This window comes from Squalius cephalus (assembly GCF_949319135.1).
Source record: "Squalius cephalus genome assembly, chromosome: 19".
In the NCBI taxonomy this organism is placed as follows: Eukaryota; Metazoa; Chordata; class Actinopteri; order Cypriniformes; family Leuciscidae; genus Squalius; species Squalius cephalus.
The window spans coordinates 35020379-35039761 of record NC_137140.1 but is presented as its reverse complement, the minus strand read 5'-3'; the positions used below and the strand labels follow the sequence as shown (position 1 = coordinate 35039761).

The 19383-nt window shown below is 36.5% G+C and overlaps 1 protein-coding gene across 8 annotated transcripts in view; it reads left to right on the top strand.

Moving 5' to 3' along the window:
* kcnma1b (potassium large conductance calcium-activated channel, subfamily M, alpha member 1b) overlaps window positions 1-19383 on the top strand; it is a 99850-nt gene that overhangs the window by 12236 nt on the left and 68231 nt on the right. For all 8 annotated transcript variants that reach the window (XM_079851159.1, XM_079851160.1, XM_079851166.1 and 5 more), the window contains exon 2: window positions 15242-15394. In XM_079851159.1, the coding sequence (XP_079707285.1) occupies window positions 15242-15394 (153 nt within the window). The remainder of the gene's footprint in view (window positions 1-15241; window positions 15395-19383) is intronic.

Genomic DNA, 19383 nt, shown 5'->3' with positions numbered 1-19383 from the left:
TCTATCTATCTATCTATCGTTCTATCTATCCATCCATCCATAAATTCAAAAATTGCTTTATTGGCATATAAATAATTCAATAATACAATTTTGCCAAAGCTTGGAATACATAGAATAATAATAAAAACATCAAAATATTAGAAGAAAATATTATAACATAACTTAATTTTAAATAAACTGTAACAAATTAGAACATGTGAACTCTCTCTCTCTCTCTCTCTCTCTCTCTCTCTCTCTCTCTCTCTCTCTCTCTCTCTCTCTCTCTCTCTCTCTCTCTCTCTCTCTCTGTCTCTGTCTCTCTCTGTCTGTCAGACCATCCATTAATTATTCAGTTTGTCTGTCTAAGTCTGTCTCTCTGTTTTTCAGTTTTTTTGACCATGTGTTTTGAGAGTGTGTGTGTGTGTGTGTGTGTCTCAGTGCGCATGTGTGTTTTAGCATGTTATTGTTTTGGGGAGGATGGGGTCTGTCTGCACATTGTCTGGTATGTGGATAAAAGCTTTCTCTCTCTCTCTCTTTCTCTCTTTTTCACACACACACACACACACACACACACACACACACACACACACACACACACACACACACACACAATCTCTCTCTCCCCCAATCACATAAACGCTCTCATTAGTGGAACACCATTAAGAAGGAGGTCAACACCAAATCTACTTTCACAATCCCCCCCCTCCTTTCCGTCCGCCCTCCTCCCCCTCTCTCTCTCTCTCTCTCTCTCTCTCTCTCTCTCTCTCTCTCTCTCTCTCTCTCTCTCTCTCTCTCTCTCTCTCTCTCTCTCTCTCTCTCTCTCTCTCTCTCTCTCTCTCCCTCTCTCTCCCTCTCTCTCTCTGTTTTTTCCCTGAATGAAAGCACAGTTTTTTGACCGTCGGTTGTGACACATCTGCGTCTATATTTACCATATAAACAGTGTTTGTAATATTGTTTGGATTGTTAGTCGTTCTGACAGCGTGAACAGAATGAAACAGCGCATCATATGGCAGATGCTCATGTAAATACAGGGTTTATTTTGTCAGTGAGCACTAAACGCTCACGATTGATCAGTCATTGATTCGCTTAAACGGGACATACACGGGTGGAGGGAATCCCTGTGAATGATTTGGAGATACCCACCAATAAAAATATTTATTTATATTGAAATAAAGGATCATGCGCTCTGTGCATTGGGGGACTAAAGCCCTCCCTATATTTATTAATTATAATAAATATTATATATTTGCTTTTTTGCATATTCTAATTTAATTTAGCAATTTTTCATCTCATCCCAAAGTATGAGACAATCAAAAACAAAAAAGTTTGTTTATATTTGATATAAATGGTCCCATATTACAGTAAATGATTTATATTTGTTTATTATTATTATTTTTTTTTAACATTTAGTAGTTTTTCCTCTCATTCTGATGCACAACACAATCAAAAATAAAAATTCTAAATATATGTTTTTTTATTCAAATCAGATGGTGCAATATAATGCATAGAACAGTAGTTGCCGAACTTGCCATATGTTTTATTTAAGCTTAATCTGTTTGTTACTTGGAACCTCCCGCCTTTTTTAGTTGCGTTTAATTCTATATTGCAAGCTGATTGGCTGAAAGATGTTCTAGTTAATTAAGTTAGATAGACAGCATAGAAACAGCTTTCCTACGAATACTAACAGTTAGTCAGAAGTAGTGATGCACGATATATCGGCCACCATATCGTTATCGGCCGATATATGTTCATTTTTAATGTTATCGTTATAGATAAGAAAATTAGGCCGATATATTAAAGTGATAAATAATGGATTATTTCCTTCAGCTGAGACACTTCAGATGATTTTGATTTATCTGCCAATATATCGGTTATCGGCATTCAAATATAAAGAATTATCGGTTATCGGTATCGGCCAAAATTTTCATACACTGTAAAACGCTCTAATTAATTGGTTTGAGTAGGACAAACTTAAAATAAACTAATTAGTTCAGTCAAATTAACTTTTATTAGTATTTAGCGCTTTCTTTTTCTTTCAAGTTCACAGAACTGATATATTTTAAGTAAACTGAACTGTTTTGTTGTTTTGAGTTTTATGAAATTATTTCTTTTAATTTAGACGAACTTAAGTTTAACTGAAACGGCTGGGATGTCTATTTCCCTGCATGCTTTGCCGATGGCACTCAAAAGGGAGAGTAAATGCTAAAATTAAGTGTAATATAATGTTTTTTTGTGTGTGCAAGATTAATGTTAAGTGGGAGATTTAGTGATTAATATTTTGTTATGCTAATTTAAAAGAATTTCTGTTAATGTTGGTTTTAGGATAGTTACCATCATGGTGACAATGATTTGAGAGCAAATAAAACCTGTATATTGCTGTATGCAAGTGCTACTGTATAACTTACTATTGTTAACATGTTAACACATTAGTATGTTAGCAAACTAGCTTGTTAAAGATAGCTAAGTTTACACTAATAAAAGTGTTCACATTGAGATTACATGAAAGTTTTAAGTTAAATGAATGAATTAGTGTACTCAAACATTTCATTTTAAGTTCTGCTTACTTAAACTTAGAATTTCTTAACTTAAAAAATTTGAGGCAACTGATTGCCTTAATTTTTTTTGAGTTTTGCCAACTTATTCGGTTTACAGTGTATCGGTGCAAGCCATCGGTGAGTCAGAACAGCTGAAATGGGACACATTTACATGTTTTTGGTGAATTTTTGGGACACCAGGCCACACCTCATGACACTAGGGCGTCAGTTGTGACTGTTCGTGGGCGTTCGTGGATGTTTGGCCGCTGGAAATGTGAGATTTTGCTGATTAGAGAGTTTTCATGCACTTCCTCTATCAGTTAATTAACTAAATGGCCCAAACTCCGGCAGTGAGCTCGGAGTTATGGTTTATTGTTCAGACTGATGGATGTAGATTCAGGCCGGCCAAGAGCTGAGATGGTGAAAACCATTCCAGAGTATTTTAACTTCAGAAGTCTTGTGGCCATTAAACCGAGTCCTGTCAGAATAACTGAATAACTGTCGGAGCACCGATGTTTCCGGCCGGGCTGATGAATGATACGAATACACTTTTAATGTGGATGAATGTGACTTTGCCAAATGAAAAGTTTCCCTGCCTAATTTAGCCTCTCAAGACGGAAGATCGCTGAAGTGTTTGAGGACATGATCGAATGATTAACAGGCGAGTTTCTAATTTGAGCGTTTAATAGAGAGGAGAGGAATACAGATGCTGTGTGTAGTTGTTCTTGTTGTGTAAAGGCTGTTGTCTGGTTGACAAAGTGAAGAGACCATTTAGCAATTAAAATAACTAGTTCTGTAATTGTAGGGAGTCCAAGAGCAATCGGGGTCAAGAGGCCAGGAACTCTCGGTTATTAAATTATATATATAAATCGATTCACCGCGATTAATTGCATCTAGCATAATGGTTTGTGTTTACATAATATATGTGCGTGTGTGTGTGTATATATATATATATATATATATATATATATATATATATATATATATATATTATATATATTATATATTATTATTTATATTATTTATATATATATCATATATATGTCTGTATGTGTGTGTGAATGATGTATGTGCTTGTATGTATATGTACATTTACACACACACACACACACACACACACACACACACGTATATGTATATATATATATATACACACACACACACACACATTTTTATATATATAAATATATATATATATATATATATATATATATATATATGCTACTGCATTATTTATTTATTTATATCATCCTTTTTTAAATATATTTATTTATGTTTATTCAATATAGATTGTGCAGTATAATTTATGTAAATAGAAGTGGTAAAGAAGTTTTTTAAATTATGCAAATATATCATAAAACTAACATATATATATATACAATACTTCAAAATAGTCAAATAAGCAAATTTCTATTTATTTATTAACTTTTCATAACTTAACTTCTCAAGTGCGTTCTAAGAACTCATTTAGTAAATGAATATTTATATTTATATAACATTTATATTTTATTTTATTGTATTTTCTTTTTTTTAAATACATGCATTTATGTTTATTTAATTTAGATGGTGCCGTTTATTTTTTGTAAACAGAAGTGGTAAAAAAAAACACATTTCTGTTTACTCACTTTTCATAACCTCAAGAAATCGTGCATTATTTGACCAAATGAAAGTAGTGATTGGAGCCTCAACAAATCCATTCGCTCACAATTTGGTGTTTGCATCTTCCTTTCAAACAATGTTTTTGGTGCCGTTATTGGAGCTTCATCGAACTTAATGAACTCTGTAATCATGTTGTGTTTAGGATTGAACGGCTGAGGACGAGTGTGTTCACATGAACATTGATGTTATTTACCAAGCATGAAATCTAAATGTAAAAGCAGCTGATATGTTACTCTTCTTTAACTGTATTGTTATGCCGACGGATGAAACTGGCATAACTTGTATAAGCCTCACCGGGCAAAAGATTTATAGGCTTAATTCTTGCAGGAGGAGTTTGGGACGTGTTGGACGTGTTTCAAGCGGCTGTAGTTTCCCATTAGTGTTTTTCCTCTGTGCTTTACAGGCGGAGCTCATCTCTTTGATTCATGAGGGACGTTTTCAGAATTAATTGGAGCGAGGGATCTCTGCCATCACTGCCGGACATTTTTCTTTGAACTTTGCCATCTTTTAAATTAAATATTTATAGAGAGCGAGCATTTCTGGGCGACATTTCCTTGCGAGATCATTAGGCCGGACAGATCTGCAGCGCGCAGCCAATTAGTCGTCCCGTCGTTCTGTTCCCGATCCGAGGACGCTGTGTGTTAATGGCAGGTTTATGTGGCGTTTATAAGCTCACCGACTGTCATTCGCATCTTTTCAGCTCACGTTGTGTGTTTATTAGTGTATCATGTCTTCAAACTAAACTTTGGCATGCACCTCGCGAACTTCTTCAAACGCAGCGACTCGATCTTTGCCGTAAGCGTTCATGTGATCGTCTGGGAATAAAGACTAGTGTGTAAACTAGCCTAGTGCATTTTCAGGACAAGAACCGCCCACTTTATCAGGAAGAGATGGTGTGATTGACATGTTGAACAACCAACCACAATTCATTTGGATTTTCAAAGCCATTTAGAGGCAGTTTTATCTGAAATAGATGATACTACAATTTATTTTATTTGATGATTTTTTATTAGATGAATTTACATTTACATTTATTTTAATGAATGAATGAATTTATTTAGGCTATTTATTTATTTTAATTTATTCATTTATTTATCAGCCCAAAGCATGAGACAAGCAATATAGTTACATTTCCAAATGTATTTATTCAGTTGTGCAATATAATAAAATAGAAGTTGTAAAGAAGTTTGTTTTGATTAAAAATCTTGTGTGTGTGTATATATATATATATATATATATATATATATATATATATATATATATATATATATATATATATATATATATAAAAATAGAGTAACATGCAAAAAATTTTTTGTCAATCAGCCCGTATGAGACAAGCAATATATATATTTTTCCAAATGTATTTGTTTATTCGGTATAGTTTTTAAAATTTATATATTTATTTATATTTAGGTTTACCAGATGTTCTGTTTTCCTCAGGATAGTCCTGTATTTCAGCTCTATTTTTAGGAAAAATCGACTTATTATGGAAAAATCATGTTTTGTTCTGTATTTCTATTTTCCTAAATTGTCTTTGCTGATTATTAAAGCGAGTCGCGGTCTTCTGTCACGCGAGAACAGCCATCAGCCAATCTCGTCATAGTATATTTTTGGGGACAAAATGACCATCCAATCACAATTTGTTATCTATTAACTTAGCTGTTAGTAAAGGCAGGATATTAGAGCGTTTAACGAAGATCTTCAAAAAGAATTTATCAAGTTATTATGTGCAGAAAAATGTGATGAATGACACACCAGAAGCGCTGTCTCAGACCGATCCCGAGTTCAGTTCTCCTGGCGTCTGATTGGTCAGATACAGACCCATCATGTGGAGTATATCTCATGTAAATACAGTCGTTTATGGCTTAAGTGAATGTGAACAGCTCTGTGAAAACCTGATATGTGTCCGTATATTAGATGCATTCGGTCTTAAAATGACAACAGCCTGCTCCATTTTCTCTCTCCATACAAAGTAATGATTCTGGGATGAGCGGACGGTTCTGAATCTGAGGAGGTAGAAGCATCATTATCATGTCAGGCTCACAGTTCAGTGCTGCGATATCAAACAGAGGATAGATGTCTAGAATTACTCAAGCATTGCAGGAAAGAGAAGTGAATGATAGAAACTCACAGATGTGTGTTAGTACCTCGATCCCCACAGGGGTAATATTAATAATCCTTGCATTCATTATCTGTTGTATTATTGCATTTATTAAGGTTTTGATAAATCGTGCAATTGATACTTTTGCATCTTCTCATTATGCTGTGATGAGCAGAATGGTTAAACATCGTTAACTCTAATTAGAATGAAGGAAATGTTGATGGTAGGGTAAAATGTATGGTTAATGAAAGTGATTACCGTATCTGATATGAGCGAAATGGGGAAAAACTCATCTTGACCCTCCTCTTGTTTTCTCTCTCTCTCTCTCTCTCTCTCTCTCTCTCTCTCTCTCTCTCTCTCTCTCTCTCTCTCTCTCTCTCTCTCTCTCTCTCTCTCTCTCTCTCTCTCTCTCTCTCTCTCTCTCTCTCTCTCTCTCTCTCTCTCTCTCTCTCTTCAATTCTTTATGTCCACCGTTTCCCATTATTAGATCAGCATATTTGCTCGTAGGAGAAAGTGGTTGAGATGGAGGGTTTTCTTTGTTAGATGGTGTCCGAAGGTGCGCAAGATCAGGATGGAGAAAATCAATTTTTTATGCCGGAAAGTTTCCATATATGGATATGATTTCCTTGTTATTTTGTTATATAGTCTCTTCAAATTATTGACTACTCCCCCTGTAGTCCAAAATTGTATCCCTTAAAACTCATCTTTGATCACCAAAAGGACATATTTAAAGTTTTTAGCTTGAATGTAACTCGACACCCTTGCCTTATTTAGTATGCGCGGTTCTATGAATATGCAAATGAGCCCAGCCTCCACTCACTCACTCAGCTCAGAGATCCACTGGTTGACGATCACACGTTGATCTGATTGGTTACAAGGTAGTTTGTGACGTCAGAAACACCAGCGATTTCAAAGTGTGTTTTTGAGACTGTCTTTGGTTCACTGCAGTTTTAAGGAGGAAATACTCAGCAATGCTGTCGACTTATGAATTTACACATGCTTTGTCTTAAAGCATATTAAAAACACCACATAGACATATAAACAACATTAAAAGCTGGATTTACACCACAGGGGGACTTTAAACCACTGATAGCGAACACTTTCCCCTCTGGTGTAGCAGCAAGAACTTATTTGTACTGTAATAATAATAAACTGATTTCTCATCCAATTAAGAATGGCTTCTTATTATTATATCCCATCTGTGATCTGATTTTCAAGAGCTATGGTTGTGCAGCATCCGTCAGGAGAAACGTCCACTACACCCAACAATACAGCGACTCAGAGATAAAATCAGTGTCATTGTGATCGGCTCGTCAGCCTGACACTGATCGCCGATCACCGGATGAATGCAGCTTCTGTCCTCGCTCGCATTTTTCTCCAATTTTTCATCCAGACAGTTTAAACCAAACACCAAATGGATCTTAAATCTCAGCTGCCAAAGAGTAAACATGCAGGAATATATAGGACATAAATATAGTCTTTGATGGCTAATAAAGCTGAGAGCGAGCGCTTGATTCTGACTGGCCAAGGCCAGCTGTGTTTGGATCTGCTAACCGTCAGAGTTATTACTGATTCTGTTTAACTCTGGCTCTGTTTCAAACGCTGGTGAGCCGCCCGTCTACTGACGACATGGAGACAGACCCTTATACATCACTGATGTGGAGACTCATAGTCTCGATTTCAAGTGATTCAAAGGATTTTAAAGAGGTGGTTGATTATGATTTGACTTTTCTAACTTTAGTTAGTGTGTAATGTTGCTGTTTGAGCATAAACAACATCTGCAAAGTTACAACGCTCAAAGTTCAAAGCAAAGGGAGAGATTTGCTTTTAAAGAAATTGCTTTTTAAGGACTACAACAAACGGCTGGTAGAGACTACACGAGCTTCCTCCCGGGTTAGTGACATCACCCACCCTAGAATTTACATAAACCCCGCCCCCGGAACACGATTTATAGATTATAATGACAGAATATGCTAATCAATGACTAGAAGATAACTACACATCAGCTTCATAAATTCATCAACTAACCGTTCAGAAATATTGTCACTTCTTCTTGAGTCTCTCCATCATTGTCTGACTGAAAGTTTTTGAAATTTTAAGTGCATGTGTGTGTGAGGTAAAAGGACACAAGCTCTTGAAGCTCCGCCCCCTGTGCCGGGAGCAGCAGCTCATTTGCATTTAAAGGGACAGACACAAAAACGGTGTGTTTTTGCTCACCTTCAAAAACTGACAATTTTAACATCCAATATAAAAATATCTGTGGGGTATTTTGAGATAAAACTTCACACACACACTCTGGGGACATCAGAGACTTATTTTACATCTTGTGAAAAAGGGCATTATACCACCCCTTTAACAGGCATTACAGAAGCAGGCATTAGTAGGCTTTAAAAATGCACAATGCACATATATTGAGTCGAATAGTCAATTTATATTTAGCACTGAAATAAATATTCAATACCATTCAAAAGTTTAGGGCTTGTAAAATGTTTTAATGTTTGTGAAATAAGCCTCTGCTCACCAACGCTGCATTTATTTGATCAAAATACAGTAAAATCTGTAAAATTGTGAAATGTTATTATAATTTAAAATAGCATTTTTTTTATGTGAATATATTGTTAGATTGTTAAATAATGTTAAATATATAAAAATATATTTTATTCATGTGATCAAAGCTGAATTTACTCCAGTCTTCAGTGTCACATGATCCTTCGGAAATCATTCTAATATGATGATTTGATGCTCAAGAAACATTTATGATTATTATCAATGTTGGAAACATTGGAAGTTCAAAGAAAGTTAGAAAGTTCAAAAGAACAGCATTTATTTGAAACAGAAATCTTAGATAAAATTATAAATGTCTTCACTGTCACTTTTGATCAGTTTAATGTGTCCGTGCTGAATGAAAGTAGTCAGCCAAACTTTTGAACAGTAGTGTAATTATAATCAACATTTTTCATGTTTTATTCACCATCTTGGAATTATTTAAGATCGGCTTGCAGTGCATGATGGGATTGTCTCCTCTGAGAAGGATGCATGTGACACTCTGACTGAAAGGTGGAAACTTCTGCTGATAACATTACAGTGCCTATAAAGAGCCTTGAGGTTCAGTCTTAAATATAATATAGTAGCCACTGTCTCTTTAATCGTGTTCAGAGAGATGCTGTACAGAATTAACAGTGACGTATGTGTGTGTTTGAGTGTTCAGTGTTATATATGTGTGTGTATATACCAGGGATTTCTCCGTAACGGTTTAAACAAACACACGAACGTCAGCCTGACGAGTTTAACATTTGATCTTCTGAAAGATGAAGCTGAAATGGATGTTTCTTCCTTTTTTGGCGTTTAGTGAAAGTGAGCCGACGACTGTTGTCGAATCGCTCAGATTCCTTTGGCTTGAGGCAGGATTGTGTTTATTGTGTCAGTGTGTTTTATCATACTTAATCCTTATCTGGCAGAATTTGCTTCTGGAGATGTTTGGCGATTGGAGATGTTGGACACCTTAATAAAGATGTCCTGAACAGACGAAAAGCTCTGCCTGAATCAAAGCTTTGACTTTCTAAAAGCTCAGGGGCCGTATTCACAAAGCATTTTATCTTACCACTAGGAGTACTCCTAAATCACACTAAAAGATTTTAGCTAGGAGTTTTCTCTTAAAAGTTATTCACAACGCCTTTCAGACCTACTCTTATTAAAGAAAAATGACAACTCCTAAACTAAGAGTGAGTCTTCGTTGCTATGGATGACGTCATTACTCATGCACGAGCTTGACTGAAGTGACCACCTTGATTGGCTGATGACTGTAACGCGGGAATGATTCCAAACCCCTCCCCTACGATGATGAGTGACAGGTGACAGGTCTGAGAATGCGTGCGCTACACAAGTAGTGCGAAGGACGGAAGATGATGAATAACTGGATAAATAGCCTAAATGAATAAAGAGTAAGGCAAAACAAATAGCCTAGTAGCCTAATGAAACATATGGATTGATGCAATATCTTTGCAACATTATTGAATTAATCTGTCACTATAAGCCTCTGCCTACGTTTGCAAAGAGAAGAACATTTTAATTTGATTCACAATGAAACGTTACAATTAGTTTACATGCAATGAGTAGCCTAGTTTTGGTTGTTGTTGGTGGCGTTATTGCCTAGTTATGCCTACAATGCAGAATTGTTCCCTGGCGATTGGAAGCTCCTGTAGCGCCGCACACGCATTTCAAAACATCTCAACGTGAAATGCCACAAAAAGCGGTTTGTGAAGGTCTTAGTGAGTTAGGAGTCCTCTCGACTTCTTTTAAGCTGTCCCAGGCTTAGCTGCTACTTTTAGGGCTAAAATGCTTCGTGAATTACTCTTAGTCAAAAAAATTAGGAGTCCTAAAGTTACGAGTGACACGCCCATTATTTTTAGGAGTTGCTCCTAAATTCGCCAGTTAGGAGCTACTTTTAGCCTTAAAATTCTTTGTGAATACGGCCCCTGGTTTATTTGTTGGGTCCAGGCGAACATGATTTGTCAGCGCAGTGTCTTCCTTCAGTCTGTCAGGCATAGATGTATCTGTTGTTGAACGCAGCGGTGCGCTTGTTAAAAGTGTTTGTCGGCGTTTAGTGGAGAGAATGATCTGTATTGTATTTTTAAGAGTCAGTTTTGGATGTGTTTGCTGGTGCTGATTTGTAATGTTTACAGCTCTGAATATATCCATAACTATAGCCTGACTTCAGATTTATTATTATTATTATTAATACATTTCGTTATTGAACATTGATGTATTTGATCTTGCATCTGCTTTGCATTGCAATAACAGAACACAACAACGCTCTTTAAAATCGGCCTGACACGGAAGTTGCGCTCGTCTTTTCTTCCCTATTGTGTCGTATATCCGAGTGAAACGCTTCTGAAACAAGAACAAATGTGGGCGGGGCTTTCCTTTGTCCATGGAGAATTGATTGGATGGTTGTGGTTTGCTATTGGCTGATCTCATGTGAGTAACAGGTTGCCCCGCCCACATCATCAGAGAAGAGAAGAGATGCTGCAAGAGGAACTTATTCTCATTCAAGATTACTACCACATATTATATTATATTATATTATATTATATTATATTATATTATATTATATTATATTATATTATATTATATTATATTATATTATATATAGAGTTTGATTCTGTTCTGACTTTAATCATAGTGAAGTCTGGGCATCCGAAAGTGATCTACTTCTTTTAAAATGTATTTTTTGAACGATGTGTTTCTTGTTTCCTGGTGTGTGTGTTTGTTGAGTGTAATGTGATTACGCGTGTCTGTTGTTTCTCATGGCTGTGTTTGGCTCTCAGTGCTGACAGTCTGATACCACACATGACCTACACACACAGATCACACACAGATCTACACACAGATCCTCCTCAGTGTGGACACACACACACACACAGATCTACACACAGATCCTCCTCAGTGTGGACACACACACACACACACACACACACACACACACACACAGATCTACACACAGATCTACACACACAGATCCTCCTCAGTGTGGACACACACACAGATCTACACACAGATCCTCCTCAGTGTGGTGGACACACACACACACACACACACACACACACACACACACACACACACACACACACACACACAGATCTACACACAGATCCTCCTCAGTGTGGACACACACACACACACACACACACACACACACACACACACACACACACACACACACAGATCTACACACAGATCTACACACAGATCCTCCTCAGTGTGGTGGACACACACACACACACACACACACACACACACACACACACACACACACACACACAGATCTACACACAGATCTACACACACACAGATCCTCCCCAGTGTGGACACACACACAGATCTACACACAGATCTACACACACAGATCTACACACAGATCCTCCTCAGTGTGGACACACACACAGACCTACACACACAGATCTACACACACAAATCTACACACAGATCCTCCTCAGTGTGGACACACACACAGTTCTACACACACAGATCTACACACAGATCCTCCTCAGTGTGGACACACACACACAGATCCTCCTCAGTGTGGACACACACTTTTATACCCTCTTGCAATTAGAGATGCTGTTTTTATTAATCTAAAGTTTCCATGAAACCAAAATCGGAGCATTTATTCTAAAAGAAAGACGATCAATATCGACATGAAATATAAATAAGTTTATTTACTTTCTTAATTCATGTTCCCGGTTTAACTGTGAATTAACAGCACTGATGTTATCCTAAAGAAAAACATGTTTGCCTTCATAATCTAAAAAATATTAATAACTTACTCCACCTCTTTCCTTTCCAGCTCTCGTCAGTCCCCTTTATACACTACAGTTCAGAAGCTTACGGTCGGAAAGAAATTAGCCTTGTACTTTTATTCCACAAGGACGCATTCAACTGATCAAAAGTCACATTAATGACATTTATAATGTTACAAATAATTATATTTCAAAATAAATGCTGCTCTTTTGAACTTTGTTCATCAAAGATATCCTCCCCACATCTCTCTCTTGGGAATATTTCACATTAATATGGAAGTAAAATGATTGTGAGTGCATCTACACAATACATGAAACTCATCCTGGTGTGTGGTGAAGTGTTTACAGTATTTACAGAGCGTTTAAGGGGTGTGTGAATGTCGGTAGGCCAGTGCTAACGTGTGTGTGTGTGTGTGTGTGTGTATTTCAGTGTGGCATGTAAGGCCGTCTGCTGGTGTGTGACGCGTCTCACATATGTGGCATTCTCTGGCTGTCGTGTTGAACTGTGACACCGGACTCCAGCACTGAGATCCTGTTTTAGACACACACCCCAATATAAGCCTGCATAGGAAGCGCTGCGAGTGTGTGTATGTGTGTGTGTGTAACTGTAACAGAGGAGCGGGTGACTGACATCAGCATGTGAAGGTCACGTGTGTTTGTCAAATGCTAAACGTCATCTGTGAGCCGTCGTAAGAGATCCGAGCAGTTCAACACTGCATAACAAAAGTAAAATATAAGTGTATTCAGTCCTTATGGAGATCACAGCCTAAAGATGAAGCACACACACACACACACACACACACACACACACACACACACACTTACGGGCGATTAACCATCTTGCAAGGGCCAAAATAAGAGAAAAGCACTGTTATTTACTCGTTACCTTGATTATTTATAATAATAATTAACATTTCCTCTTGAAATGTCAACCAGAAGAGCAAGAGTAATGTCTTTCCTTCTCAGATAACATCATCGATCCCTCTTGTGTTTCATCAGTCATAAAGAGACTTTATTTATCGGATCAACTTCTCACGGGTTTAATTGTTTTCCTGCATTGAAAATCCTGTTAAATTGTCTAAAATGCTGAAAATTTAGCATCATATTTTATGGTTGGTTATGTTACTCATCTTCAATATTTATATATATATATATATATATATATATATATATATATATATATATATACATATATATTTATATAAAAATAGTGCATTTTACTAGATATTTTGTTTCATATGCTCTCTGACAAGCCAGCTGTCCTATTTTTTTATTTTTTTTATTTTTTTATAAATGTATTGTTTTTTTAAGCTTATATTAAATGTTTCCGTCTGCCACCGGAGATCACAGAATCTCTCAAGAGATTTTTGCTTTGTGATGTTATATTTATGACAATTAAACATGTTTGACCCCAAATGATCATTACTGTAATGCATACAGACAGTGTACTTTTAATATCTCAATATTCTCAATTCTCATTCCCATTAGAGTCGAATGATCGTAATGCAGTCATTTATACCATATTAAGATGTTTTTTTTTTTTATTAAATCAGAATAAATTAAATGCAGTACAACATTTGAAAAATGCAACCCCCCTCCCCCAAAATAATGAATAATTAAATAATTAAAATAAAAAAAAATATTATTTTTATTACAGTCATTTAAATTTCTCAATTGACATTAAAATAATGTTCTTTGCTAATGGTGCTAAAAATCATTATATTTATGACAATTAAACATGTTTTCCCCAAAATGATCATTACTGTAATGATACTTAAAAGTTTTAATATCTCTTTTAATTCTCAATGGTGGGAATTCTCATTCCCATTAGATTCGAATTATTGTAATGCAGTCATTTATACCATATTAAGATGATTTTTATTTATTTAAATCACTTATTCACAAAATTATACATATATAAATATAAATTATATATATATATTAGGGCTGTCAAAAGATTAATCGCATCCAAAATAAAAGTTTGTTTTTAATAATATATGTGTGTGTACTGTGTATAATTAAATTTGTATATATAAATACACACACATGCATGTTACATATATTTAAGAAAAATGTGTTATTTATATATAAAAAAATTATATTTATATATAATATAAACTATACAGTATATATACAGTATATGTATGCAAATATTTCTTAAATATATACATGCATGTGTGTGTATTTATATATACAAAATAATTATACACAGTACACACACAAATATTATGTAAACACAAACTTTTATTTTGGATGCGATTAATCGTGATTAATCTTTTGACAGCCCTAATATATATATATATATATATATATATATATATATATCTTTTTTTTTTTTTTTTTTTTTGCATTATGGTAACCCCCCCAAATAATTAATAATAAATAATTAAAATAAAAAAATAATTATTTTTATTAGTCAATCATTCGAGGAAGAAAATGTCTCAATTGACATGTAAATAATGTTCTATGCTAACAGTGCTAAAATCAGCGTGATGTCCTTTCTTGCAAAACATTAATATTAGTTTCTCTTGATTTCTTTTGATTGTGTGTGTATGTGTGTGTGTGTGTGTGTGTGTGTGTGTGTGTGTGTGTGTGTGTGTGTGTGTGTGTGTGTGTGTGTGTGTGTGTGTGTGTGTGTGTGTGTGTGTGTGTGTGTGTGTGTGCAGGACGTGCAGCGGGTCATTACTCTCAGTGACGGAGTGATTAAAGGAGGAGTGCAGCGAGAGACGGAGCCGGCGAGTGAGGTGGGATGGATGACCTCTGTGAAGGACTGGGCCGGGGTCATGATCTCTGCTCAGACGCTCACGGGACGCGTGCTGGTGAGTCCGCCTCAGGCCCGCTCAATCACGTCTCACACACACCGCAGTTTATGAATTATAGAACATCAACAGGATTTTCAACCAGAGCGAAAGTTAGTCAATGACAGATTGAACTGGAATATTTTCTTCACCCCTTTATTAACTTCACAGTGACAAAAGATGACCAATTAAATATATATATATATATATTCGTATTCACAAACCATGCTACATAAAATATACAATTTCAAACAATATGCAAAAAATATTTATTCTCTCTCTGTCATATTGTCAAGCTCTCACATTCACACACCATGCTACTTAAAAAAAGTACAGTTATAAAAAATATAAAACATTTTTTTAATAATTTTGCATTTATATTTGATTATTTGAAGATTTTTTTGTATATTTTTTGTAGTTGTATTTTTTAATGTGGTCTGTTATACGTGTGTGTATGTGTGTAAATGTTAGTGTGTACACATGTTTTTTATGCTATTGAGGTATATGAACTTCAGTCTCTCTTTCTCTCTGTCATATTGTCATATTTCAGCTTTAGAAAATCAACAGGATTTTCACACAGGGCAGAAGTTAATGTCAGTGACAGATTGAACTGGAATATTTCTGAGACTCACCCCTATATTTGAGTTTGCTTTATTGGATGAAATACGGTTTAAAAATGATATAATTATAATACGGTGTCTGTTACAACAGTAAAAACAGTCTGTTTTGTCTTTGCATTTGCGCTTTTAAAAGTTTTTTTTTGCAAGAATTCTTCTACTATTATAACTTCTCTCCTTGTTGAACTTTGACTTATTTAGTGATAATAACAATAATTCTTATTCTTATTATTTTATAGCCATATTGATATATCACATATATCACATTTTAAATAGCAATTTTTATCAGAAGATTGATATGAGATGTCCCCCTGGATCGTGTCACGGAGTGTGATTGATCATCAGATGTCCTCACACACACAGATGTTGGTCTTCGCGGGGGTGAAGGAACGGTTGTAATAATCTCATGAGGTTTAGAGGGTTTGTCGTGGCGAGGGCGGCACATGTTGGGGATTGTGATTGTACGACGGCTTAGAGCAGAGACTTAAACTAGAGCAGATTATCCAGAGTCTGACTGATGCATCACACACACACACACACACACACACACACACACACACACTCTCGCGCACACACACACAGACACACACGCACACACACACACACACACACACGCGCACACACACACACTCACACACACACACACACAGACAGACAGACAGACACAGACACACTCACACACACTCACACACACGCGCGCACACACACACACACACACACACACACACACACACACACACACACACACACACACACACACAGACACACACAAACAGACACACACAAACAGACACACATGCACACACACACACACGCACACACACACACACACACACACTCACACACACACTCACACACACACTCTCACACATACATACACACACACACACTCACACACACACTCACACACACACACACACACAGACACACAGACACACTCTCACACACACACACACACACACACACACACACACACACACACACAGACAGACAGACACACACACTCACACACACAGACACACACACTCACACACACAGACACACACACTCACACTCACACACACGTGCATACACACACACACACACACACGCACACAAACACACATATACAGATACACACACACACACACTTAACCCTAGTTTTGGCAGAGAAATCTTAGTTTAACAGTGATAGTAGAAAAATGTAAAACCGTAAGCAAATACTGACCCACAGTTGTATTACAGTATAAGTGACCCTAGTTTAACCCTAGTTTAACCCGAGTTTAACCCGAGTTTAACCCGAGTTTAACCCGAGTTTAACCCGAGTTTAACCCTAGTTTAACCCGAGTTTAACCTTAGTTTAACCCTAGTTTAACCCGAGTTTTACCCTAGTTTAACCCTAGTTTAACCCTAGTTTAACCCTGGACTCTGTCTTAAACAGTGATCACACAGTTAACCCTGGTTAAACTACAGTGATTCAGCTTTACATGCAGTAGTGTAGAGATCAGCTGTTTATAGTTTACACACACGTCAAAACTACACTTTCCACACAGACCGGCTGAACCACGGTGAGATTAACAGATCATATCTGATCATCGTGTATTTGAATATTGTCACTGCCCACCAGGGGATACACATGTGAGGTTTATATACTGCTATAATCCAGCATGTTTACATTTTGTATTTTTATCCCGATCATCGATGATAAATAAAATTAGATAAGATCATATTTTCTGATGTTACTGTATTTCAATAAAACATATCTCCTCCTTGGCAACTCTCATGGCATATGAATAAGTCATGTGATTGGACACACCAGGATAGTGGCACATGTGTGTGTGTGTGTGTGTGTGTGTGTACATTGACACATTAGGTGTGTGTGAGAGATACATTACCCTGCTAGTGATATACGATACATTATAGAATTGTGTGGTGAGAGAGTGTGTAAGAGTGTGTGTGAGAGTGAGTGATTGTGTGTGTGTGTGTGTGTGTGTGTGTGTGTGTGTGTGTGTGTGTGTGTGTGTGAGAGAGAGTATGAGTGTGTGTGAGAGAGTATGAGTGTGTGTGAGAGTGTGTATAAGAGTGTGTATAAGAGAGAGTGAGTGTGTGTGTGTGTGTGTGTGTGTGTGTGTGAGAGAGAGTATGAGTGTGTGTGAGAGTGTGTATAAGAGTGTGTGTGTGTGTGTGTGTGTGTGTGTGTGTGTGTGTACGTAAGTGTAGGTTAATTCATGAGTCATTTCCTCTCCAGTTTACAGGGATGGTCAGTAACCATGGTGACAGCAGTTAACCTCCTTACAGCAGGGGTGTGTGTGTGTGTGTGTGTGTGTGTGTTTAGGGGTCAACTGAAATCCCTTGCTGCTCAACACAAGCATTTCATTCTTACTCACAGTAGCATTAGTTATTATAGTTTAGTTAGTTGTTTAGAGCTCATATTCAGTTTCACACACACACACACACACACACACACACACTCGCTCATGTGTTTGAGGACGAGGATGTCACACTGTACATGAATACAGTGATGCGTGACCTGATCACATGACCCCTGTGCTCAGGTGTAACCGCATCTCGTTCATTAAAGGTGTATTATCTGTGACCGTGTGTGAGGGACCACAGCGATGATGCGTTTCCTGTTCCCCTCCCGAGACAGAGCCGTTCTTCAGGGATATTTCAGGAACGGGTTTTATTAATTCATGAACTGTTCGAACGGGTTTAATGACTCTGGTGATGTATTATTATTCTCATGACTTCAGGTTCGAACGTCTCGCACACGCTTCGTTAACTTCAGCTTTCAGATGATGCGTGTGTCACATGATGCGTTTGTCCTAAAGTTAGTTCGTTTAAAGAAATGTATCTAAAGCAATTAAAAAAATACAGAAATATATAGCACTTTAGAAAAAGGTTGTATTCATTTTGGTTACTTTATTATTATTATTATTATTATTATTATTATTATTAATAATAATGATAAAAATTAACCAAAATTAATACAACACATTATTTTCCTTTTCTTATTTTTATTATTATTAATAAAATAATAAAAGTTAATAATAATAAAAATGAACAAAAAAAGTTTGTGCGTGTGTGTGTTTGTTTGTGTGTGTGTATATACGTGTGTGTGTGTGTGTGTGTGTGTGTGTGTGTGTGTGTGTATGTTTGTCAGTCCACATGTGTATGTGCATGTTTGTGAGTGTGCGCACTCGTGTGTGAGTGTGTGTGTGTGTTTGTGTATGTGCATGTTTGTGAGTGTGTGTGCATGTTTGTAAGTGGTGTGTTTGTGTGTGTGTGTGAGAGTGACAATGTGTGTGTCTGTTTTTGCTTGTGTGTGTGAGAGTGTGTGTGTGCACGTGCGTGTGTTTGTGTGTATGTTAGTGTGTGCGTGTAAGTGTGTGTTTGAGTGAGTGTGTGTGTGTT